Source organism: Equus asinus, chromosome 13 (assembly GCF_041296235.1).
Source record: "Equus asinus isolate D_3611 breed Donkey chromosome 13, EquAss-T2T_v2, whole genome shotgun sequence".
Lineage (NCBI taxonomy): Eukaryota > Metazoa > Chordata > Mammalia > Perissodactyla > Equidae > Equus > Equus asinus.
This window is the reverse complement of record NC_091802.1, coordinates 45,696,476-45,722,684: the sequence shown is the minus strand read 5'-3', so window position 1 is coordinate 45,722,684 and position 26,209 is coordinate 45,696,476. Positions and strand designations below refer to the sequence as shown.

Below are 26,209 nucleotides of genomic sequence, written 5' to 3'. Positions count from 1 at the left end.
GGGCTATTTTTTAATGTATAGTCATGAAAATGCAAACTTTCTATAAAATCAGAAACATATTTGCCAAACTAAAATTATAGTATTTAGCTTAATGAACTTAAAAATAACCCTTTAGTGCAAAAAAGTATATATACACATACATTAACCTATAACCATGTTTCTAACAGTATATTGTCTTCCCAGTCTAATTACTAAACCTGTTTATTCCAATGAATAGCCTTTAATCTCAAAAAATAAATAAATAAATAAAGTAGGTTTCTGTACACAGCACATAGTTGGATCTTGTAGACAGTATATCACTGGATCGTATAAGAGTGATCTAACCTGACACTCTCTTTTAATTGCAGTGCTAGACCATTTACAATTTATTTAATGATCAATATATTTGGGTTTAAATCTACCCTATTGCTAATTTTTTTCCTATTTCACACCTTTTTTTTTGTTTCTTTTTCCTCTTTTCCTTCCTTCTTTAGGACTGCAGTGTATTTTCTAAGTATTTTATCTCCACTAAGGGATTATTAGCCATTATTTCTTTATTTTTCTAGTGGTATGCATATTTAACTGATCATAGTCTACCTTCAAATAAAAGGAACAGAATGTGAAATAATTAACATAGACCATATCTTAAAAATTCATTGAAATCAAAGGTTTGTTAGTAAAAGCAGAATCCCATTATAGCAAATATCACTATAAAAAGTTCTATAAGGATAGCCTATAATAAGAATTTTGTTCTAAGCTTCTATTTCAGAAATAAATAAAACTTTGGAGAACTAGTTAAAATAAGTTATCTGCAACAAATAATTCTGTATAACAAATGGCTCCTCTGGTTCTGTTCCAGAATATATAACAATCAATTTTTTAAAAATTTTCCTTATTGAGTGTCATTAACAGGAAGACCTTTTAACTTTTGCTTCAGTATCTAGCATGACATAGAGGTTCACCTCACTTTTCTCATAAAATATTCCAAATCATCTCTAGAAAAATCCTCTTTCAGAACAAGCCACCAAATAATAATACAGTATTTAAAAAGAGAGGGCTTATATAAGACTGACTATCTCTAAATAAATTAAATCCTTTAACCTTCTAATTTATTATATAGAACTCCTGTTTTTCTCTCCAGGACCAACAGAATTGTGACTTTCAATAATATGTATGTTACAAATTAATTCAATTATCCAAAAATATGAAAGCCCTATGGAATCTGTTATGGTGAGAGTTTATCTGTAAAAGCACTTTTAGTAGAACTTAATATAGGTCCTCATCTAAACCTCAGAAAATATATTGCTGACACACACACAGAACTCAAAAGAGCCTTGAAGATTATCTGGTATAGAAGTTTGTTCCTTAAATCCTCAATAAATCCTAAAGATAATAATGGGGGTCTCTCAACTATTTTTCACCTGCCCAGCCTACTTAAAATGCCAAATTGATTTGACTTTATCAACTCCATATAGATCAAAGGATTTCAACCCCTTGTAGTAAAATTCACCTCATACTGCTCTATAGCTGATTCATAAAATTGGGGAAATAAAGTATTGCTTAATAAATTTAGTTTAATAGAAAAAAGGCCTTTTAAAACATGGCCTTCCAGGGAGTGAAAGGAAAAACAATAAACAGTTAGGAATTAGATTCAGTCCAGTCTCCTACATAATAACTCTGCATACATCTCCTCTAATAATCACTTACATGCTTCTGCTCAAATACTTTCCGTAAAAGAAATACCATACAAAGCAATGTGTTCTAATTTGAGGCAATTAACTGCCAGACGGTGGTTTTTGACCCTATTTTGAGTCAAAGAATTTTTTTCTTTTTTTTTTTAAGATTTTATTTTTTTTCCTTTTTCTCCCCAAAGCCCCCCGGTACATGGTTGTATATTCTTCGTTGTGGGTCCTTCTAGTTGTGGCATGTGGGACGCTGCCTCAGCATGGTTTGATGAGCAGTGCCATGTCCGCGCCCAGGATTCGCACCAACGAAACACTGGGCCGCCTGCAGCAGAGCGTGAGAACTTAACCACTCGGCCACGGGGCCAGCCCCAGAGTCAAAGAATTTTTTAAGAATACAATGAAAACTGTGGACCATTCCCCTCCAGAAAAAGACACATCCATAAATATACAAATTTTTACCTAGCACTTTATGAGGTTCAAGAGCCCTGACATCTGTCACATGGACTCCTTTGCCATACTTGACCATGAGGAAACAAACATTCTCATTCACTGAAGGAGGAAGATAGTTACGTTGCTCTCCTCCACGGACAGCAATGTGGCTACAACTACCAAAAGTACCAATGCTCATATCCTCTGACACAGCAATTCCACTTCTAGGGAGTTAGCTTGTAAACATACGTAAACACATGTGAAATGACATTATGTACAAGCTTATTCACTACAGTACTGCTTATATCAGCAAAACATACTGTTCATCTAAGTGTCCATCAATAGGAAACTCATTAAATTATGGTTCTGCTGTACAATGGAATGTTAAGCAGCCTTGAAAAAAAAGGAAAAGGAAGCTCAATATGTACTAATATAAAACAATTTCTAAAATATTTTATACCCAAAAAGCAAAATTCACAAGCGTATATAATATACTTGTCTTTGTATTTTTAAAAAATGGAAAGGGTGACTATACACATGTATTTGCTTACATATACATATCATATTTGATAAACATATATATAAATAAAATATAAGAAACTGCTAATAATAGTCTCCAGGGAGGGAAACCAGATGGACATAGGAAAGGTGTATAAGAGGTGTTTCACTGTGTATCTTTGAAATCTTTTCAATTTTGTACTACACAAATATATCACCTAATCAAAACTAATTCTTCAAAAAAAAAAAAACTTGAGCCGGCCGCATGGCTGAGTGGTTAAGTTCTCTCGCTCCGCTGTGGCGGCCCAGGGTTTCACCAGTTCAAATCCTGGGCGTGGACATGGCACCACTCATCAGGCCATGCTGAGGCGGCATCCCACATGCCACAACCAGAAGGACCCACAACTAAGAATATACAACTATGTACCCGGGGACTTTGGGGAGAAAAAGGAAAAAGTAAAATCTTTAAAAAACAAAAGAACAAAAAAAAAAAACTCTTCCTAGACCCCAAGCGGTTTTGCTAACCTTCAAAACCAAGCTTTCTGTACTATCATTCTGTAACTTATTCATGATATTTTATCAGAATTTTTCTTGGGTCATTTATCTACCGTGATCTTATAGTCATCTTTCTCAGCAACACAGAAAAACTCCCACCCTTCCACACACAATCTGACCCCTGAGCAAATTAATTAGGCTCCCTTCTTTGAGGCTCATAATACCTTCACATCTCCACATCCACACTCAGCTATGTGCCACAGACATCTGGGTCCACGTCTGCCTGACTCTAAGTGCCTTAAGGGTATACAGTACATCTGGCTGATTTTTTTTTAATCTCTCATAACACCTAGACACAATACAGATTCAATAAAAGTTGGTTGAGGGGCTGGCCCGTAACCAAGTGGTTAAGTTTGTGCACTCTGCTTTGGTGGCCCAGGGTTTTGCTGGTTCAAATCCTGGGTGCGGACATGGCACTGCTCATCAAGCCATGCTGAGAAGCATGTCCCACATGCCACAACTAGAAGGACCCACAACTAAAACTACACAATTACGTACCAGGAGGTACATAGTTTTGGGAGGAAAAGAAAAAAAAAAAAGTTGGTTGAACTCAACTGCTGAAAACTTGGGCACTAAAATTTCAATATAGTTATGTCTCTTTTCCTTCATCTCATCCAGATTATCGTATAAGCAGGCCAAATGGCTTTTCACAAGAAGTTGATGGGATATCTTGTGTCTTGGTTCTAGCTGGTCAATTGTTAATATAATGGAGATTGGATGTTAGTTTTGGTTTGACGCTAGTCACTTCTGCTAAATTTGGACATTAAATCTGACTGCTAAAGTTAATTAATATAACAGAAGATATCCTGAACTGGAGGCACCAACTCCTGAGACAACTGGCCCTTAATATCACATTTTAATTCCACAATCATTCCTTAGTATTCTTCTGGTGTCAGGCAAAACAGGAACTAAATTAACACCAACTCTGGCACCAGTTTGTGATACAAATCACATATTTACTCTTTGTAGCAGCAAAGTTATAGTCATACAAGTCACATCCATTACAACAGACACCATCACCTTGTTATCTTTATGTGGGCAACACTAATAGTCTTCATACGACTTAATATTCGAGGCAATATTGGTTAAAACAAAACTCTAGTACAGCAAATTTGGATATTCACTAGCTGTTATTTTAAAATTAACCTATGCTTTAGTTAAAATAAAAGGCTATCCTATGTAACTTACCAAGTTACATGATTAGTTCAGGCTTTGTTCTTCAACTTCCTGGGCCAATAATACTATCTGCAAAAATAATTGCAAAGTTCTTCTACAGATGTTAAGAAAATGTCTAAGACTTCTAAGACTTTCGCTGAATGTGAACTAAAAGAAAAAGAATCACCATTTTATGGCTGCCCTTTGTCAATGGTAAGGGCTGAGGAGAGATCAAGTTTCAACAAGAGTGAAATTGAATATGATCCAGCCATTCCACTCAAAAGAACTGAAAGCAGGGATTAAGGGGCAGCCTGTGGCCTAGTGGTTAAGTTCAGAGTGTTCCACTTCCACAGCCTGGGTTTGGTTCCCCAGCGCAGACCTACAGCACTCAATGGTGGCCATGGTGGGGCGGCGACCCACATACAAAACAGAGGAAGCAGGGGGGCCAGCCCAGTGGCATAGTGGTTAACTTTGCCCACTCCACGTCAGCAGCCCAGGGTTCATGGGTTCAGATCCCCAGTACGGACCTACACACTGTGCTTTGAGTCATGCTGTGGCAGCATCCCACATACAAAAAATTGAGGAAGATTGGCACAGATGTTAGCTCAGCAACAATCTTCCTCAAGCACAAAGAGGAAGACTGTCAACAGATGTTAGCTCAGGGCCAACCTTTCTCACCAGAAAAAAAAAAAAAACAGAGGAACATTGGCATCAGATGTTAGCTCAGGATGGCTCTTCCTCAGTAAAAAAAAAAAAAAAAAAAGAAAGAAAGAAAGCAGGGACTCAAATAGACATTTGTACACCCATGTTCATAGCAGGATTATTCACAGTAACCAAAAGGGAGAAGCAACTCAAGTGTCCACTGACAGATAAATGGACAAATAAAATGTGGTATACAGAATATTATTCAGCCTTAAAAAGGAAGGAAATTGTGACACATGCTACAACATGGATGAACCTTGAGGATATTATGCTAAGTGAAATAAGCCAGACAGAAAAAGAAAAATAGGGGCCGGCCCCATGGCCAAGTGGTTAAGTTCGCACGCTCCGCTGCAGGAGGCCTAGTGTTTCGGCGGTTCGAATCCTGGAGGCGGACACGGCACTGCTCATTGAGCCACGCTGAGGCAGCATTCCACATACCACAGCTGGAGGGACCCACAACTAAGGATATACAGCTATGTACCAGGGGGCTTTGGGGAGAAAAAGGAAAAAAATAAAATAAAACAAAATCTTTCAAAAAAAAAAAAAGAAGAAAAGAAAAAGAAAAATATTGTATGGTTCCACTTACTTGAGATTTCTAAAGTAGTCAAATTCATAGAAAACAGAAAGTAGGATGGTGGTTGCCAGTGGGGAGAGGTAAATGGGGAGTTATTATTTAATGAGTATAGAGTTTCATTTTTGCAAGATGAAAAAGTTCTTGAGAGGGATGGTGGTGATGGTTGCACAATAAATGAATGTACTTAATATCACTATACACTCAAAAATGGTTAGAATGGTAAATTTTACGTATATTCACCACAATAAAAAAAAAGAATGATGTTTAATGACCAATCTCTTCATCTCCCCCATCTAGTTAGGATTAGGAAACACACCTCACCCTTTCCTTGAGAATATCCTTAGAAAAACCCTCCACCCTCTCTTTTGCTCGTGCTGTCTTCAAACTACACTGATAGAGTAGAGCAAGGTACTTTTCTTGTTCCTATGGCATTTGGTACCCAAATTCCCAAATAATGAAGAGCTTAATAAGGAAAGAATTTTGGCAAGATTTTTTTTCTAGTCTTTGTTCCTGAGGATTTTGTACTTTAACACTACTACTCATTCTTTGATAGTATTAATGCCTAAATGGAATTTTTGAGTTTTACTTTCCCCCATCTCAAATATGGCTCCTCTTTTTGATGTAGTTCATCAAAAATAAATTTTTTAAATTGGAAGTGCCCAGAGTTGAACTGACTTCCAAGTCACACAGCTAGTTAAATTCTTAGAAGGTACTAGGACCAAAGCTAGATTATTCCTATTTCCGTATACTTTGCAATATATGCAACTAAAAAAAGAGTACATTAAAATAGTAAGATATATGGGCTGGCCCGGTGGCGCAGCAGTTAAGTTCACACGCTCTGCTTCGGCAGTCCTGGGTTCACTGGTTCAGATCCCAAGCACAGACCTACATGCCACTTATCAAGCCATGCTGTGGCAGGCATCCCACATATAAAGTAGAGGAAGAAGGGCAAGGATGTGAGCTCAGGGCCAGTCTTCCTCAGCAAAAAGAGGAGGATTGACATTGGATGTTAGCTCGGGCTAATCTTCCTCAAAAAAATAAAAAATTTAAATTTAAAAAAAAGTAAGATATGACCATAATGAAGATTTCTTAGCTTTATATCCCAAATTGCACATAAAACTACCAATTAAGCTTCCAAAACTATCAAAACAACCAAAATTCTCTCAGACTGTGAGCATTCCTCAGCACAAGGTATATCTGAGGGGAACGATACCTCTTACATCTGATAGTTAATGTAGTATGACTATGTTCTGTTGTTAAACAGTAAAGATAAGAGTCTAGAAAACTAGTGTACTGAGAGTGGGAAAAAAGCAAAGAGCCTGACTTAGTCAGAACTTTGGAAACCCAGCAAAACTAATAAACCAAGCCGAGAAGAGCTTTCAGAGGCACCACAGGTCCTTTGGACTGCTCTAATGTGCAGAAGAGTTTCCTGGGTAGAGAACAAGAATGGTCCAAATTACGAAACAAGCTTTCCCATGAAAGTCTCTCTAAGGGCAAAAACGCTGACGAGGGCAGGAGGTGCTGAGACAAACGACCCTACAACAGAGGTTCTGTGGCCCCACACTAAGCCAAAAGGCTACCCTCAAACGAACCAAAAAGAACAGAGAGATGGGAAGGTGAATTCTTCCGCAGGCCAGTCATCAAGTGCTCCAGGAATGATTTTTTTTAATGTGTCTAAAGTCTCAGAAGGAATATATGGAACTAGAAAAAGCCAAGTCTCTTTCTGGACTAGGGAAAGAGGGCAAATACACTCTAAAAAGTCAAAGAGAATAGCCTAAGAAGCGTTTAAACACGGTTAACACGCTGGGAAGCATATTCTAAACTCGTCCACCCCATCCCATCTAACAGTAGTTAGGACCAAGTGAAACCCACCTTCACGAGCGGGACCAAGGCCTGTGAGACCCAGACAAGGCAGAGCGGGAGAGCAAGACCGACCAAGCCAAACCATCCCTAGACTCGGGTTTGAAATAAGAAATCACTGATAATATACCTTATTTGTTTGCCTTCTCCTTGCCTTTTGAAAAAATAAAGTGTTAAGAAATATTTCAATTTAGGGGGCCAGCCTGTGGCCTAGTGGTTAAGCTCGTGCACTCTACTTCGGCAGCCCAGAGTTTCACCGGTTCGAATCCTGGGTGCAGACAAGACACCGCTCGTCAGGCCATGCAGAGGCGGCATCCCACATGCCACAACTAGAAGGACCCACAACTAAAAAATACACAACTATGTACCGGGGGGCTTTGGGAGAAAAAGGAAAAATAAAATCTTTAAAAAGAAAAAAAAAAGATTTCAATTTAATCTTTATTTAATTATAAGTAAACAGAGAATAAGAATATAACTCTAATGGCCAGGAGTGATGACAATGACAACACTGACCACACACACGGAGGAAGGAAGCAGCAGGGAAGTGAAAAATGACAAAGGTGGGAAACCAGATAGGGATTCTTTACCCTCTGAGGCACAGGAGTTCATGTACACTTTATAAATGTTAAATAGTTTTATATTACTGACTGTAAAAAACTGAAAAAAGAAATTACTGCACCCAAATCCATGAGAAGACAAGAATTCAGAAAGGTAAGCTCAGGGGCCGGCCCCACGGCCAAGTGGTTGAGTTCGCACGCTCTGCTTCGGCAGCCCAGGGTTTTGCCAGGTCGAATCCTGGGCGCGGACATGGCACCGCTCGTCAGGCCACGCTGAGACAGCGTCCCACATGCCACAACCAGAACGACCCACAACTAAAAATATACAACTATGTACCAGGAGGCTTTGGGGAGAAAAAGAAAAAATAAAACCTTAAGGGGAAAAAAAAAAAGGTAAGCTCAGCACTCAAAAAATAATTATTTCTATTTGAGGGGATCTGCTGATTTAATTCTAAAGAAAAAGCTTTGAAACTGAGTCATACTTTAGAAGACCAGGGAGTACAGGGAAGAAAGTCCAAGTCTAGGACCTGCCCAATGAGGGGGTCTGGGAAACTCACCCCATACTTTAAACAAGGAGCACAGGGCTACCCTCTCAGGATAAGAGTGACCCAGAAATAAACCAGTTCTCATAAAAACTCAGTGGGATAGGTTTATGCCACTGAAGATAGATTAGATAAATTTACAGAGAAAATGAAGAAGTAGAAGGTAGATCAGAAGAAACTACCCAGTATTCAGCCCTGGGAAATAAAAACCAGCAATACAAAAGACAGGGTAAGAGGCAAAGAACACACAGTAAGAAGGTCTAACATATGGTTACATGGAGTGTGAGAAGAAGACAGAAAAGAAGGCAGAGGCAATATGAGGAGACAATAGCTGAGAATATTCTAGAACAATCCTCCTCACCAAAAATAAATAAATAAAAGTAATTCAACCATCCACACAAAAATCTGCACACAGATGTTTATAGCAGCTTTAGTCATAATTCCTAAAACTTGAAAGCAACCAAGATGTCCTTCAGTACGTGAATGGATAAACTGTGGTACATTCAAACAACGGAATATTATCCATTGCTAAAAAAAAAACGAGCTAACGGGTCAGCCCAGTGGTGCAGCAGTTAAGTTTGCATGCTCTGCTTTGGTGGCCCAGGGTTTGCAGGTTTGGATCCCAGGCACAGACCTACACACCACTCATCGGGCCATGCTGTGGTGCTGTCCCACATACAAAGATAGAGGAAGACGGGCACAAGTGTTAGCTCAGGGACAATCTTCCTCAAGCAAAAAGAGGATTAGCAACAGATGTTAGCTTAAGGTCAATCTTCCTCACCAAAAAAAAAGAACAACAGCAACAACAACAAAAAGAAATGAGCTAACAAGCCATGAAAAGACATGGAGAAAACTTAAATGAATATCACTAAGTGAAAGAAGGCAATCTGAAAAGACTACATACTGTTTGAGGCCAACTATATGACATTCCAGAAAAGACAAAACTATGGAGACAGTAAAAAGATCATCAGTTGCCAAGGGTTAGGTGAGGGAAGGATGAACAGTTGGAGCATAGAGAATTTTTAGGGCAGTAAGACTACTCTCTATGATACTATAATAGACACATATCATTATACATATGAGCAAACCCATTGAATGTATGTAACTAAGAGTGAACCCTAATGTAGACTATGGACTCTGGGTGATAATGATGTGTCAATGGAGGTTCATCAATCCTAACAAATGTGCCACTCTGATGGGGGATGCTGAGAATGGGAGGGCTATGCATGCGCGGGGACAGTAGGTATATGGGAAGTCTCCATACCTTCTACTCAATTTGCTGAGAGCCTAAAATTGCTCTAAAACCTAACATCTGTTTTATTAGAAGTGTATGCTCAGGCTCTCAGAAAATATTCAGATGTAAATAAAGCACAGGAAAACAATAAAGAAAAAAATGTAAGCCAAGCTAGACATATCTCCCATCCCCACATTATAGTGCAGAAAATCAAAGACAAAGAGAAAATCTCAAAAACGGGCAAAGAAAAGACATTACCTTCAGCAGAATGGCAATGAGACTAAAAATAGAAAGGGTATAACGGAAGCCAGTCGACAACAGCAAACAACGTGCTAAAAGAAAATAGTCAACCTATAATTTTAAACCTACCAAAAATGCCATTCAAGAAAAAGGCCAAAAACAGACAATTTATAGCAGATAAAATCAGGAGACAATCAGTGGCAGACCCACACTACAGGAATTCCAAAGAAGGTATTTCAGGCAAAAGAAAAAGTATTCCAGGTAGAAGGTCAAAGATGCAAACGGAATGAAGAACAAAGTAGTAAACATGAAGGTTAGGTTAAATGAACACTGATTATATAAAACAGATTCAATAATCATCTGTGGACTCTTAAAAATATACATACTAATGGTAGATACATGACATTTTCTACATTTATCAAAACTCACACAACAGTGTAACACAAAGAACAAACCCTAATGTTAAACTATGGACTTTAGTTAACAATAATGTATCAGTATTGGTTCATCAATTGTAACAAACTACCACATTAACACAAGATGTTAACAAGAGGGGAAACTAGGAGGAGTGGCAAGGAAGTATATGGGAACTCTACTATCTGCTCAGTTTTCTATAAACCTAAAACTGATTTAAAGAATAAAGTTAATTAAATATATATATATATATACAGTGAAATACTGAACAACAGCATATGAGTTGGGAGAGGAATGATGGAGTTAAATCTTCAGAGCCCTGGTATCGATGAAGAGGGCAAAGGTACTGATTAACATTAATCTTTGCTAAGTTAAGGATGCATGTTGTAATTTCCAAGGTAACCAATAAAAGAGTACATAACTTTCAAACTAGAGGAGGGAAAAATGGAATGTTCAAAATAAATAATAAAACTGACAAAAATCTGAAGGTAGAAGAAAGAAAAAGTATGAGAATGCTTATTTCTTTATCTTCCATAGTAGAGAATTAATCCATAAATTTAAAAATGATTTCAAAAAGAAGGCAAAAGAAACATAAGGAAGATTTTAAAAGAAACATAAGAGGGGCTGGCCCCGTGGCCAAGTGGTTAAGTTCGCACGCTCCGCTGCAGGCGGCCCAGTGTTTCGTTGGTTCGAATCCCGGGCGCGGACATGGTACTGCTCATCAAACCACGCTGAGGCAGCGTCCCACATGCCACAACTAGAAGGACCCAAAACGAAGAATATACAACTATGTACGGGGCGGGCGGGGCTTTGGAGAGAAAAAGGAGAAAATAAAAAAAATCTTAAAAAAAAAAAAAGAAACATAAGAAAGATTTAAGCCCAAACATATGTCATTGCATTAAAGTTCAATGAACTAAATCTTCCAATTAAAAGACAAGAGTTTTGAGACTAAAAAACAAAAGCTAGAGCGGACCACATCTACATGGGTGACAACTTACTCTACTTCCATCTTCTCAATACTCTTTTGCAATTCAACACAGATTTCTTCAGTGTATACAAGAGACTGAGCGTCTGAATAGTCAGAGCTAAAGATACCATCCATGTTCTCAAGACTAACAGGGAAAACAATGATACACGTTACAGTAAGAGTAGGTTATCCAGGGCTAGTAAGAGAATGCAACCAGATTGATGGGATTATCTGGAAAAGCTATAAGGAAGAGATATCTAAATTCTGCTTCAAAGAGTAAGCTAAAAGTTCATCAGGCAAATAAAAAAGTAAAGGGGAGGAGACAGCACGGGGCCTGTTTGCTAACACTGCAGGTCAGGAAATCAGTCAGCGTGAGCTGGCAGAGCACAGCAGAGGGGGAGCAGACAACTGGCCAGGAAGGTGAAAAGTCAGGATAGAGAGTTTTAACTTTATCAGCAGGCAATGGGGAGCCTTTAAAGAGAGAGAGTAAAACAATGTTGGTATTTTTAGAACTATAACTGGTGGCAGTTTACAGAAAGATGAATGGGGTAGGACAGACTGGCTAACAGTTATGAATGAGAAAAGTCTGGATTAAGGCAGTAGTAGTGGGGGCAGACAAAGGCTGGAGAAATCTCAAAGAGCCATGAGTTGATATTTGACTACATGTGAAATAAGGTAAGAATTAAATGAGTACTAAAGTAAACGAAAGGGAGAAGACAACATAAAGTCAAACATATAAAAGATTTATCAACAGTTCCTTAAAATTTACTGGTGTAAGCAGAGACTGTGTCAGCATTTATGCTTACTGAGCGTTGTCTAACTATGTATTAAATGTAAAATACCTATACATATTTTAAAAAACTATCAGTATTGGTATATGAAATAGCTAACACTAGATACCCATAACTGACATCTTCTAATTGATGCAATTAACTAAATGACAGTAGAGAAAGCTATCAGTTGATTAAACATCTTTTCAGAAGTCAAATTTGATCATTGAAGGTGATCATGTATCAGACTCAAATTCTTAAAACGGTAGGAAAAGAGATCATTTTTCTTTAAGAAAACATCAAAAATCTACTATGTGGTACTACTTAAAAGCACGTGGTCGTTTCATGCCAAAATAGACAGCACCACTTTTTGTGGCTTCTCATTTTGCTCCTTTTCAATACCATCCAAGTAATGCATAATCCTTTCATTCAATACAACTGAAAGCAATGACATTAATCAAAAAAGCAAGTTACAGTGGGAAATCTAAAAAAAACGACAACTTAAACATTTTCTTTGAACCTAAAACATCTAAATGTATTTTCTGTTGCCAGTCTTTGATGCAGGCCTTCTGAGTTTAGATCCACTGACTGTAGTTCCAAACTGTCTTACACAAACCACACCCAGAATGCATCATCTACAATTTCTAGTTTCGATTTCTTTAAAAGTGAAGCAAGAACTTAAAAGATACTCGTCAAGGATCTAAATGAAGAATTCTTCTAGATGTAAAAAAAAAAAAAAAACTATAAATTTTTACAGATATCTCATATTGACTCACCTTATGTTTAGTCTTTCTAAGGCAGTTAACTTAGTTTTCAGAGAATCAACAATTCTTTCATTTTTACAATCATATTTCATTGGCTTACACAATTCTGTATTAAATTATATAATTTTAAATCAACTGCAAGTTGTCATAAAGTGATCCTTGGTAAGTCTATAATTCAACTGGTGGGAGCAATGCAGTGGACATCAGTCAGTATGTTTTACAAAAAGAGAATGGAAGTCTATTAAGACCAGTATCCCTGTCATGAAAGACCTAAATTCCCCTCTTATTACTTTTACTGTACTTGGAACAGTACCTGACATATCGTAGGTACTATGTAAGTATCAGCTACTATATTAGCATTCAAATTCAACTAGGTACAGATTAAGAGTGCATTAAGAGGAATTCCACCTACTTTACAGTCTCCAGAATCAGAGAGCCTACCAATATTTAAATTGTCAAAAGGGAGCAGAGTAGGGAACGCATTGAAAACACATGAATACAAGGTAGGATCAGTTTCACGTGACTGGAAGTAGACTATCCAGTGCTTAAAGGAAGAGATCTTAAAAAAGGAGTAGAACAGCTCATTTATCAGGTAGAAGTCAGTTCACAACCCAATTCAGCCTTATCCCTCAAAAAAGCTAAGAGAATAGTTACAAATCCTCCTAAAAAGTGGCAGCTAGATTAGAGGAGGAAAGCCAGCTATAGCTTCTCAGTGCACATTAGGCTACTTTCCTCTATCAACTCACTAATGACAGAAAACATCCATCTCTTAAACAAACCACCACAAAGTGCATCCCAAAGTGCAAAACACGTGCTTTTGGTTTACTGGTTATTATAAACTAAATATGCTAATAGAAAGAGAAATTGAATGCATATAAAGACAATGTGCAAGAAAATTTAAAATTTGCTGATAAAAAAACCTAAATTAAGTAAAGAGCAACTTAAATATAAGCAATAAATGTGGTGGCTTGGCCATTTTCTTTTAGCCTAAATTTTGTGATATATATCTAATTTGCAGATGTAAAAAATTTGAAGCAATGTGACAGAAGACCTATAATAACCAGGAAGTTCAAAAACTGCAGCTACCTAAAACACTCTCGTCCACTATGAAAGACTCCACAGTGGCACTGACTTTCTTCCTTCTATGGATATCAAAAAGTACTGAAAATGTTATGAATACTTAGGAGAAACCCCGAGACAGCCCATGCGGTGGCAACAGCCCCACTAGGTGGCACTATTACGGGAAAGTCACTCTGCTCTCCCATTTGGAGCAAGAGCTGAAAGCCCTCTTGATCTCTGCAGAACTGAAAGCTGTCATCAGCACAGCAGTGATGTCCTCTTTGAGAAATTATGACCCACAACCAGGAATTCAAAGCTGGGAGGAGGGGTTTTTCCAAAAGCACCTTCACTCCCACGACCACGGCGGCCTCCCCACTCCTATTTCAGATCAGTGGTCTGAGAGAGACAATGTCTTGCAGGCAAAAAAAGTCATACAAAATGGAGATTTTCTTTTCCTCTATCTAACTCTCAAACTACATAATAATTTACTTGTTCGGGTTTTTTTCCAAGTTTCTTTACCATGGAAAAAAGCCTACTCTCTTGCTAGTCCTTGAATAACATATTTATTGTAATCAATATACTTACCATGACTAGAATCATCAAAATAACAATTAATGGCATAAAGCGTCTGGATATAAAGGAACTTCTTTCTCTCTATATTAAAGGTAGAACTTCCGATTAAACAGATGGATCATTGTATTAAAGTTTCCTGACACCTTAGTTACACGATTTTTAAGTTGGGCCTAGGCAGCAAAATTCAGTGTCACTCATTTCCATCATGTATGCTCCACCCACCAAAAGCAGACCTGGATACAGCTATCGTGAACCTAACAGAAGAAAAGAAAAGCAACCTAACAACAAAGCCCAATGAGTTCAAACTACGTACAATTTGAATATAAACTTACTTTTACTCAGTAGGTGACCATTTGAACAGACAGATTCAGATATAAGCCTTCTACTGTATTCCAAATTAAAAGACACACCAAAGGTCATTATTAGGTAATCAATTGAATCAGAGATCAATTTAATACTCAAGTATACCACTCAGTTCCAGCTGAAGCTGCTTCACCTAGATCAGAGCGCTTACACGTATATATAAATATATATGTAACAACAGTCAAGAATAAAGCCACGCTCCAAAGTGCGACAAAAGTCAGTTATTTAATTAAAGTGGCCAAAGAAACGAAGAACTACCAAGGGTATAACAAATCTCATGTTCCAGAGCACCCCATCACAGCTCTAACACAGTTCTCAGCACGGGACTATCTCTGTCTGTCTGTATCTCTTGCTCTCTCCACAAAGGGGACTCGGAGGCACTGGGCTGAGGCATCATACCCAACATCCTGCACAATGCCTAGTGTGCAGCAGGCACTCAACATCTGTTGAAAGAACAAAAACTATCAAGCTGTTCCAGCTCACCAAAATTATGAGACCCATCAAAGCAGCCAGTTTTTCCAATAAAACCTTGACAAACACCTTCTTTTTTAAGAAGCTACTAACCAAAGCATGCGACTAACGTCTAGGTCATCACGAAAAATAAGATTTCTTGAAAAGCACAGAAAGAAATGTTCACAAGAAGTCAAAGATCAAAAATTCACAAGTCTCAGGGCCAGCCTGGTGGCACAGCAGTTAAGTTCGCATGTTCTGCTTCGGCAGCCCGGGGTTCACTGGTTTGGATCCCAGGTGTGGACCTATGCACCCCTTGTCAGGCCATGCTGTGACAAGGGTCCCACATATAAAATAGAGGAAGATGGGCACAGATGTGAGCTCAGGGCCAGTCTTCCTCAGCAAAAAGAAGAGGATTGGTGACAGACGTTAGCTCAGGGCTAATCTTCCTCAAAAAAAAAAAATTAACAAGTCTCGAGCCCAAGTAATCCAACAATTTTGGACTGGTGAGCTTTTAAATAAAACATCATAAATATATTTTACATGTAGTATTAAAATGATAAATATGTTTTACATATTGTACCAATACCATCCTATGACAGGAGAGGGGTGAAGTAGCAGGTATGTAAGGACACACAGGAAGCCGTGACATTGCTTAACTTAACACCTGACTGTTAACGGGGGCTTGATCTTACTTTATACTCCCAGAACAAAAATGAACAGACTGAACAAGGAGGAATAAGAGAAGGAGAGAGAAAGCAGTCTCGGGGAGCAACCAGGCAGCATGTGCTGAACTGCAGACTGGGAGAACTGACGGACGTAGCAGACGCAGACGTTTCCAAACTCTACCACGCAGTCATCCCCAAACTCCAGCGTAATGAAGCCACACCAAGACCTTTCCACTAACAGTTTTCTTCTGACTGAGGAGTTTTTGACAAAATCCGGCATAGAAGCTAGATACACATTCCGTCAGTATCCTTGCAACGAGACCCATGGGAAATCGCTCCCCTACCAGAGGGGGAAAGCAGCACACAGGCCCATACAGAATACCTTCAACCACACTGTTACACGATTGGAATGACTGGTAGGATTTAAAAGCTCACTGGAACCATGAGCCAAATCTACTCCCCTGCAATCTATCAGTATGATCCACCCAAACTGCTCTTAATTGCTTTTTAAATGTGTTTCAATTAGACTGTGAACAGTGTTCATTATCATCATTTTACTCACCTTACTAACACCAACTCCAGTAAACCTGGCCTCTAATAATTCCTGCCGTCGTGGGTCCAGGCTATGCAATTCTTCCATCATTTCTACTGAAATGAGAAAAAGTAGGTTGTGAGACCACAAAAACTAAAATGTGAAGAACCAATTTTTAGGTTCCTCACAAACAAAACTCACAGTAATTATGTCACTGAATGATCACATCCAGGTAAACCTGAAGTAAATACCACACTCAAGTGATACACTACAATGCACTGCATCAAAGAGTAATATATTTAAAGTTATAAAGTGCCTCAGAAGTCCTCTTTTAAGGGCCACTTATTCTTCTCTATTTCTGATTTGATTTTAACAGCAAAAAACCCTCAAACCCTTCATTTGATCCCTGTAAAAGTTGATCTGTAAAAGGACTAACTTGCAAGAAAGAAAATTCCTTCTATCAACTTTTGAATTTAGCTAAAGTACTTTTAGATATTTCTTTCCCAAACACACAAGAACTAGTTCTTAAACTAAAAATATAAATCATCGGTATTAATTTCAAAATATAGCATGAATCAGAAGCTACAAATAACTTCAAATAATGCTATTACATAGCTCTTTTCTCTGAAGAGCTCACAGCAGCTCATGAAAAAAGGGATTAATTATTTCAAATCTAATCGAGAACCCATGGTAAAACCATCAACCTGCAATCACTCAGGAAATTAGTATAGCTCCATAAGCATCCCTTTACAAAACCTTTTTCTGACCACTACCTGGAGCAGTAGGTTTCTTTAGACGTCTGCTTTTAGCACTCCTTCCAAGCAGGGAGGGGCAGGAGGACACCATTTTTAAACTCCTTCCACGACCAATTAATGCACAGGCGACTTTCAACAATTACGTCCATCCTTTGCAAGAGATCAACTCTTGCAGAACCCATTGGAAACCTCTCTAACATTAAAAGTGGAAAAGGAGCACACACCATTACATAGAACCACTTCCAACGTATTATTAAATAGTTATTGGTATGATTTAAAAGTTCACTGAAAACACGAATTAAACATTCTCCTCTGCAATCTAACGACTCCACAATTTCCAGTAACAACCCCTACTAGTCCTCCAGTTTCATTTCCCTTCCTGGATTGAGGGCCCGGGGCAAAGGGGAATGAAAGGGTGACAAAGTTTCACCCACACAGACAAGTGCAGGTTAGAGAGGGAATTCAGAAATTCTCGGAAACGTAGAAAGGCATCTTTAAAAGACGAAAAAGAAAGGGAAAAGGAGATTGAGCGAGTGTCGTTCCCCTCAGTGGCCTTCCTCGCGTCTCGCCCTGCCCTAATCGAGGCCGGAATGGCAGAGGTTGCAGCCTCCCTCAAACCCCAGGGTCTCTCGGAACATTTCCTAAACCTCCATCCCCAGGCCTGGCCCAGAAAATGACGCCCCAGCGGTTATTCTATTTAATGTCAACTCATGTTAAGGAAATAGCCACTCTGTCTCATTGCAGCGGGGCCTTGGACTGGGATCCTCCCCGGAGCCCACAGCCGGGAAGCAGGACCGATGGGGCCTGGTCCCAGCGCCCCTCGCCTGCCGCCGGCTGCAAACTTTCCCCAACTCCAGGCCCACCTGTCACGGAGGGAGGGCGGGCCAGCTCTCGGGGGCGCCCAGGAGGCTGCCGGGGCCTCCAGCTGCCGGCGCGGCCCCCTCTCCCCGCCGCCCGCCGGCCCCACTCCCAGGCCGGGGCCGCCTGGGCCTCCCCCATCTTCGGCCCGGCCCCTCGGCGACCCGCAGCCCTCGGGGAGCCGCTCCCGCCTCCGCGCCGAGGAGCTGCGGCCCGGCGCCGGCCCCGGGTGGGCCCAGGCCGCAGACTCCTCAGCGAGGGGGTCCCCCGGACGGTTAATGCCCCAGGCCCGGCGGCCTCCCCCGCCCGGGGCTCAGCCTCTCACCTGCCGCCGCCGCCGCCGCTCCACGCTCCTCCCGGGAGGGGCCCCGACCCGACCCGGCTGCGGACCGCTCCGCTCTCCCCCTGGGCAGGCCCGGGGCGGAGCCGGGGCCTCTCCTGAGCGCCGCAACCCCCCGCCCAGGCAGCCGCCGCCGGCGCCGGGCTCCACGAGAGGGCGGGCGGGGGAGGGGGGCCGCGGAGGCCGCAGATCCCCGGGCTCGCGTACAGAGCCAGGCGCCCGACGCGGGCCCGGGCCCGGGCGGCCGCGGGGGGCGCGGGACCGGCCTCCTGGCGCCGGACAAAGGCCAAGGGAGGCGCAGGAGGGCCCAGGCCGGGCCGGGAGGAGGGGGCCCGCTCGGCTCGGGGCCACTCGGGTGCGGCGTGGAGGGCGGGGGGGTCGGAACCGCTGGTGCCCAGGACCCGCCTCCGGCCCCTTAATCCGGATCGGTTCGGTCCGGATTAGTAGTGATCGGTGTAAACACACTAGTGAAACCGCGTGTTTCCTCGCGAGATTTGCACGGCTGGGAGGCAGGGGGGGTCCTGGGGGGGTGGGGGAAGAGCCGACAGTGGGGGAGGAGGGGGAGGGGACGAGGAAGGTGGGGGGGTCCCCGCTGCCCCGGCGCCCCGCCTCCTCCAATCAGCGGCCGGGCTGGCGGGCAGGGGTTAACCAGGGGACCCCGCGCGGCGAAGGAGGCCGCCGCCTCGCCGGGCGGCTGGGCGCGGGCGGACGCGCGGCGCCGGCGGACGGGCCGCGCCGCGGAGGGAGGTCGGGCCGCCCCGAGACCTGCCCGGCCCGGAGCCCCGGAGCCCCCGAGCCCCGCTGCCGTCTTTGTATGAGCGGCCCCGGCCAAGGCGGTCGGACCGGCATCCTGGGCCGCGGACCGGCACTGGAGGGGCCTCGCCGCCCGGGCCAGGCGCTTCCCGCGTGCGCCTGGCCGGACCCCGCGCCCGCCTAACCCCTCGGCTCCACGAGTTCGGGTGAGAAGCGAGGCTGCTCTGGGGATCCAGGGACGGATTTCGGAGGAAGAAAGCCCGTGAGCCGGCGGACCCGCCCGAACTTCCCCGGAGACGCCCGGTCAGTGAGTTCGCTGTGCCCACCCGTGGTGGCTGTCCCGCGCCCGCCACGCTCCGGAGCGACCGTCCCGCTCCCCTGACCCACACCTGCCGCCCTGGAAAGCGGACAGCATTTTCCCTCCACATACCTGGTTGGCAGGGCGTCTCCAGGGACAAAAGGTGCCCTGGGATGAAGCCGAGCCCCCGCCCCCACCAGGATGCTGCCCTCCGGAAGGGGGGCGCTGCCCCAAAGGGACTCTCCCCAGGGCACCCAGGGGGAGGTTCCATTTCAACCTCTGATTAAAAACACGGCCCTCTTGGGTACTTAGCGGAGTCTGAGGATAAGTGCTGGAAGGAAAAAAAAAGACTGCCCCTCACAGGATGTCTGCTGAGGAATGAGAAATAGGAAAAGGTGAGCTCTTGTGCACAGTAGCCCCTGCAGCGGAGGAGGGCTTCCTGCGTAGGAAAAGGCCCCGCTCTGATCGCCGAGCTGCAAAGAAAAAAATCACCTTCTCCGCCGACTTCTGTGAGCCAGGACACTGACTTCAATGCAAATACCCAACTTTTTCTTTTCCTCTGATGCTTCCTTGATCAGATGTCTGATCAAGATCAAGAAGATGACTTAGGGACTACAAGGGAATCACAGGGGAAAAATTCAGACAATGAACAACAGCCTTGAACCTTTCCAGGGGGTAGGCAAGTACTTCAAGTGGAGTTTCTGCCTTTTTTTCTTCCTTATTACTTCTTAATTCTTCCTGTATTAACAGAACACAGACCTGCTGAAAGAGGATGGCAGGTTGCTTTTTGTTAGTTGTCTGACCTGCCAAACCCTTGGGCAAATTCAAGCACTGTGGAACGACTCCATTAAACCAAGAGTCACCTTCCTCGGGATCCCAGCCAGGCTGGGAAGCGCACACACAGACTTCCCCAGTTAACAGTGTTTGAAGGGGAGGGGGAGAGCACATTGGGGGCAGAGGGCAGGACAGAGAGCAAAGTGTAGGACCCTCGGGAGCAGAAGCAAGAGGCAGATAGTGTACGGATGACTTGCCTTCCACTCCAACACAGAAAAGCAAATCGGGCAAGCTTTCCATTACAGCAAACCATCGAGAAAGCAACTCCTTAAAATGACACTGCAATGTCTTAAATGAGGAGAGAAGACTTTAAGAGCAAGAGCACTGGACAGAGAGTCAGAACTGAGTTCCAGCCCAGCCCTTCCACAGACAAGCTGCATGGGCCTGATACCTAACCCTTTCAAGCTTCACCAACCTCACCTCTGAAGGAGGAGTTTAGATTTCCAAAGTTCTTTCCAGGTCTAGAAGGCTATGATTCCATTTTTAAAAGTAGTTATTTAAAGTGATCATTGGGGGCCGGCCCAGTGGCCTAGTGGTTAAGTTCACACGCTCCACTTCAGCGGCCCACAGTTTGCCAGGTCCGATCCTGAGCGCAGACATGACACCACTTATAAAGCCATGCTGAGGTGGCATCCCACATGCCGCAACTAGAAGGATCCACAACTGAAAAATATGTATATACAACTATGTACTGGGGGGATTTGGGGAGAAAAGCAGAAAAAAAATGAGGTGATGATGGGCTGGCCCGGTGGCACAGCAGTTAAGCTCGCATGTTCCGCTTCTTGGCCCGGAGTTTGCCAGTTTGGATCCTGGGTGTGGACATGGCACCGCTTGGCAAAAGTGATGCTGTGGTAGGCATCCCACATATAAAGTAGAGGAAGATGGGCACAGATGTTAGCTCAGGGCCAGCCTTTCTCAGCAAATAGAGGAGGATTGGCAGTAGTTAGCTCAGGGCTAATCTTCCTCAAAAATAAATAAATTAAAAAATAAAGTGATCATTGGAATGCAGGGAAAGATGAGATTTTTAGTTTCACTTTTCCTTGTATGTTTTTCTCTGCATGTCAAAGCACTTACACCCTTACACCATCATAGGTCTATTCACAGCCCCGCTCTAGGTTTAACACTCATTCCAGTAGGAATTGCTCATAGGAATTTAATGAATTTGCTTACCACAGAGATTGGGTGCTTCTATTTATAAGCATCATGTAAATGAAAATATCAAATATCAACAGTAGGGGAAAGAACACAGACAGTAGGGCTCACTCTTTCCCAGAAGAAGATGGATAGTTGCAAAATAAGTTCTGTTGTCAGATGGTTCCTCTTACAATGTGATTTAACCTTGTTTCCTGAACCAACTTGTTTAAAGTTGGTCACATGGCAACTTTGTGAAACTCAACTTGTCATGGACTGGCAAATGGTGGCCTGCCCCATGCAGAGGCCCAGCTCCCATCAACTGTAGAGGTTCAAACATGGACCTGACTGGAAGATGCACACGTTGATCATCTGGTCCTTCCTGCCTTCAGGGGAGCGTGTGACAAGTCTCTAAAGGGAGTAGACATTTCATTGGTTCTTGGGAAACTGGGTGAAAGTGAAGCAGAATCCTTTATTTCAATACTCCTTAGAGCCTATGATGTGTATTATGCATATGGCAATCTCCAGGAGGGGGTTGGGGTGTTCAGTGTTTTCCTGTTTGATTTTGGAACCACCACCCTGGTTTGTGGTTGGTTGGTGGTTGTTTCAGGGCATCTCTTGGGAAAGGTGTTCTGAGAAAGACACTGGGGAAAGCTCGAGTAATGTAGCCTCCTTTTGCCCTTTCACCCGTGCTGCACTGACGACTGTCCAGCATCTTGAATGTCTCGTAATAGCCACCATCTTCAGCAAGAGATTGTGGCATATGGTACTGAGCAGGTTGACAATGCTTGGAAATCCTAACTTGCATGATTCCTCTGCTAAAAGGAACCTGCAGTGTAGTAGCTAAGAGGACAGACTTCCTAGTCAAAGTCCTTGGTTTTAATCTTGGCCCTGCCTCTTACCAGCTGAGTAGCCTTAAGCAAGATATTTTTCTTTAAGCCTCAGTTTCTTTATCCATAAAATAATGTTAAAACCTCACAGGACTGTTGGAGGATTAAATGAGATAATATATATGCCTGATTTAGTAATCCCTGAATAAATGGTCCCCAAAGTTCACATTTCTGCCAAGGATTTATACATTTGTCATTAGATTGATTTGGCAGCACGCAGTTTAACTTACGAAACCATGCTGCCAATGTACTGACTCGTTTAGAGGTGGTTTTTTCTTCATCACAGAAAAAGAACTTGCTGTCTTTTTAAATGAAAGCATTACATTTGTTTTGGGTGGGGAGGGGGAGTAGAGAAAGACATAAAGTTGCATGTTCTGTTTCTGTTCTTCCCCCACCCCTGAGAATTGAGGATCTCTAATGGTATGAAGAAATAAAGAATTTTGTGAAGACACTATTTGCACTATAGATCATTCTAGGTGGGACAGTGCAGAACATCAGGGAAACTGGTTGAAGAGAACTAAGTTCCAATCTCATCTCTTCACCTCTCAGGTTCCTCTCGCTGGTGAGCATACCTAATTCCATGAGTGGCTTTAATTAAAACTGGAATAATGATGGGAAATGACTTGTAGCCGTGCCTGGCATACAATAGGCATTTAGTCAGTGTTATTTCCTTTCTTCTCCCCGTTCCCAACAAGATGCAAGTGTCTGGTAGCCATAAGTGCAGTACAGATTAAAAATTCCGATCTCAGTAAGAGTCTCTGCCGGTCACTCTCCTATCTCTGTGTATCGTGTCCTCCCACTGCCCAGCTTGCTTCAGAAACTTCTTGAGCAACTCTCCTTGACACAGTTTGCTTTATTTATCAAGTCGTGCGTTCTTCCCTGCAGCCCACTGATGCTGGAACAATCTTCTTATTCTCCTGGAGAGCACTTCCCTTCTCTACTTGCCTCTTCCAGCTCCCTCCCCAAGGGTTACTTCTTTTTAGTAATTGTCTTTTCCCTGCGTTGTGTGTTCCTTCTGAGCAGCTGAAGTGTAAAACAGACAAATAAAGGGGCAAAAGAGAATAAATGCCACTTACCTGTAACAAGCCCCCTCCCCTTAGCACTGAACTCTCCACACTGGTCTTTCTCAGAAAGAAAACAGCAAGATAAGAAACAACAACAAACACACAGTAATTTGTGGAAACTGGTAAAGTATATTAAATCTCAGTTCTTTTGTTGACTTTTCACATTAGGCTTAAGCCATGAACCTTCAAACATACTGACACAGGTCAGGAGGGAAAGGGGGCCTGAGCCTCACGCCCACAGAGAAGAAGGAAGGAGATCCCTCTGGTTAGGGTAGGAGGCCTGGGGCTGGTCAGCCCAGAAAGGCAAGTCAGAAGATGGGCCTGTTTCTGTAAGGCCTCTGAGCTAAGGAGTTTTACGGTTTTAATGGTTGAAAGAAAATCAAAAGAAGAATAGTATTTCATGACACATGAAAATATACAAAATTCTAACTTTGGTGTCCATAAATAAAGTTTCATTAGAACACAGCCATACTGATTCCGGTGCATATTGTCTGTGGCTACTTTTGTGCTGCGATGGCAGAATTGAGTAGTTGTGACAGGCTGGCAAAAGCCTAAAATGTTTGCTATCTGGCCCTTTACAGAAAAAGTTTGTCGACCTCTGCTCTAGGCCAGGGCTTCGCACACTGTAACGAGCATCAGTATCCCCTGGGCATCTTGCTAAAATGCTGATTCTGATTCAAAATGTCTGGGATGGGGCCAACGATTCTGCATTTCTGACAGCTCCTAGGTGACGTTGTTGCTGCTGGTCTGCAGACCACACTGGGTATCAAGGCTCTGAAAGGCTTGTCCATTCTACTACTAGTATTTTTGTGAATGATTTCTAAGTATGCAAATCTTAGAAAATATGAAAAATGGAGTGTAACCCATGAAAATCACCTCCAATGGGCTTCCCACGTTTCATTCCATTGTTTCAGCACCATGTGACAGCCTGAAGGGACATGGAAATGGATTTGCCAGCAACCTCAAAGGGACTGCAGCCCTGACACCCCTGCAATGTGGTGTTTCCTGTTATTGGCCCTAAACTTATCGGTCCGACTACAGAAGGGCCTTCTTTGTCCTGGTCTTCTAGAATTTGGAAAAGAGCTCTGTGCCTTATCCAAAATATACTCAATTTTTCCAACTTCAAGCAAGTCCTTTCTTAGCTCTTCCGTCAGTGACGGGTGCTTCTCAGGGTGACAAACCCGTGGAGAAGCAGCCTGGGTTCACATCACAGCCTTCCTACACACATGTTCTGAGACCTAGGTCCTGGTGCCTCGGTTTCCTTATCTGCACAGTGGAGGCAGCGTGGTACATAAAGCAGTGCTTACATACTGCAGGATTCATGGCAGGTGCTGCCAACCTGAAAGCATCATAAAACTGAACACATCCGAAACCTGCTCCTTCCCCCAGCTGACTCATTGTAAAAAAAAAGTCAATTCCATACTTTCATTACTTAGACCAAAAACCTTAGAATTATCCTCTCCTCCATTCCCATTCCCAGCTCCTCCACTCCAGCCTCACTGGCTTGCTCCCACCTCAGGGACTTTGCACTCACTATCCCCTCCACCTGGAGCACTCTCCATCCGATACCTAGCTGGCATGGCCACATGTTAGTTCCATTACATGAAGTGTGTCCTATCTTCTGTGTATGATACGTTGCTGGCAAGTAGCTGCCTTTCCATGACAGAGTGAGAAGGACCTCCAGGCCCTTTCAAGAGACAACTCTGCTAGGCTTTTGAGGAGAAGGAAGTGAGGAGGGCAGTTTAAAAAGAAAGAGCAGGGGCCTGGCCCAGTGGCATAGTGGTTAAGTTCATGCGCTCTGCTTCTGTGGCCCAGGCTTCGCCAGTTGAGATCCCAGGCACAGACCTACACACTGCTCATCAAGCCATGATGTGGCAGCATCCCACATAAAAAATAGAGGAAGATTGGCACAGATGTTAGCTCGGGGCCAATCTTCCTCACCAAAAGAAGTAATAAAATAAAATTTAAAAAGGAAAGACAGAGCAGAGCCCCAGACCAAATCCTTGCTCTCATGTGCCTGCTAGTCAGAGAAAGAGGCAGTAAACACAAAATTGTAGAGTGCTAGCTCCCAGTGGCTGGAGGGGTGCTACTTTATATAGGGAGACAGCTCAGGGACAGCTTTTCTCTAGTAATGGGACATCTGAGCAGGTGCCTAAATGAAATAAAGGTGCAAACCCTGTCACTGTCTGGGGGAAGAACCTTCTAGGCAGAGAGAACAGTGAGTGAAAATGCCCTGGGGCCAGAACTTGCAGGCTGACTTTGTCAGGCAAAGCTGCTGTGTCTTTCCGGGCTTTGCATGATAAAGATGCTTGCTGCCCAACTGAGTACACAGGCCGACTGCAATCACTGGGGTTTTGGTGTAACGAGGTACTTGATGCTGAGTTTCAGTTTCTTGAGCCTGTGTTTAATGCCTAATCGCAAAGGATAGGGATTATAACACAATGCACTTTTGATGGGCCAGCCCGGTGGTGCAGTGGTTAGGTGAGCACGTTCCACTTTGGAGGCCCGAGGTTCGTGGGTTCGGATCCCAGGTGCAGACATGGCACCACTTGTCAGGCCATGCTGTGGCAGGCGTCCCACATATAAAGTAGAGGAAGATGGGCATGGATGTTAGCTCAGGGCCGGTCTTCCTCAGCAAAAAGAGGAGGACTGGTGGCAGATGTTAGCTCAGGGCTAATCTTCCTCTTCAAAAAAAAAAAAAAAGCACTTACAAGCA

General features: G+C 42.9%; 1 protein-coding gene across 5 annotated transcripts in view; it reads right to left on the bottom strand.

Moving 5' to 3' along the window:
• The window catches only part of TLK2 (tousled like kinase 2), a 109,865-nt gene extending 91,224 nt beyond the window's left edge, over positions 1-18,641 (bottom strand). For 3 of the 5 annotated variants that reach the window (XM_044744266.2, XM_070483437.1, XM_070483436.1), the window contains exons 1-2: positions 18,509-18,639; positions 16,601-16,686 (exon numbers count right to left, since the gene is read on the bottom strand). In XM_044744266.2, coding sequence (XP_044600201.1) covers positions 16,601-16,681 — 81 coding nt within the window. In that variant the 5' untranslated portion in view covers positions 16,682-16,686; positions 18,509-18,639. Of the gene's footprint in view, positions 1-16,600; positions 16,687-18,508 lie in introns of all 5 variants that reach the window. The other 2 variants (XM_044744267.2, XM_070483438.1) reach the window with 1 other exon arrangement.
• Between the last annotated feature and the right edge of the window lie 7,568 nt (positions 18,642-26,209).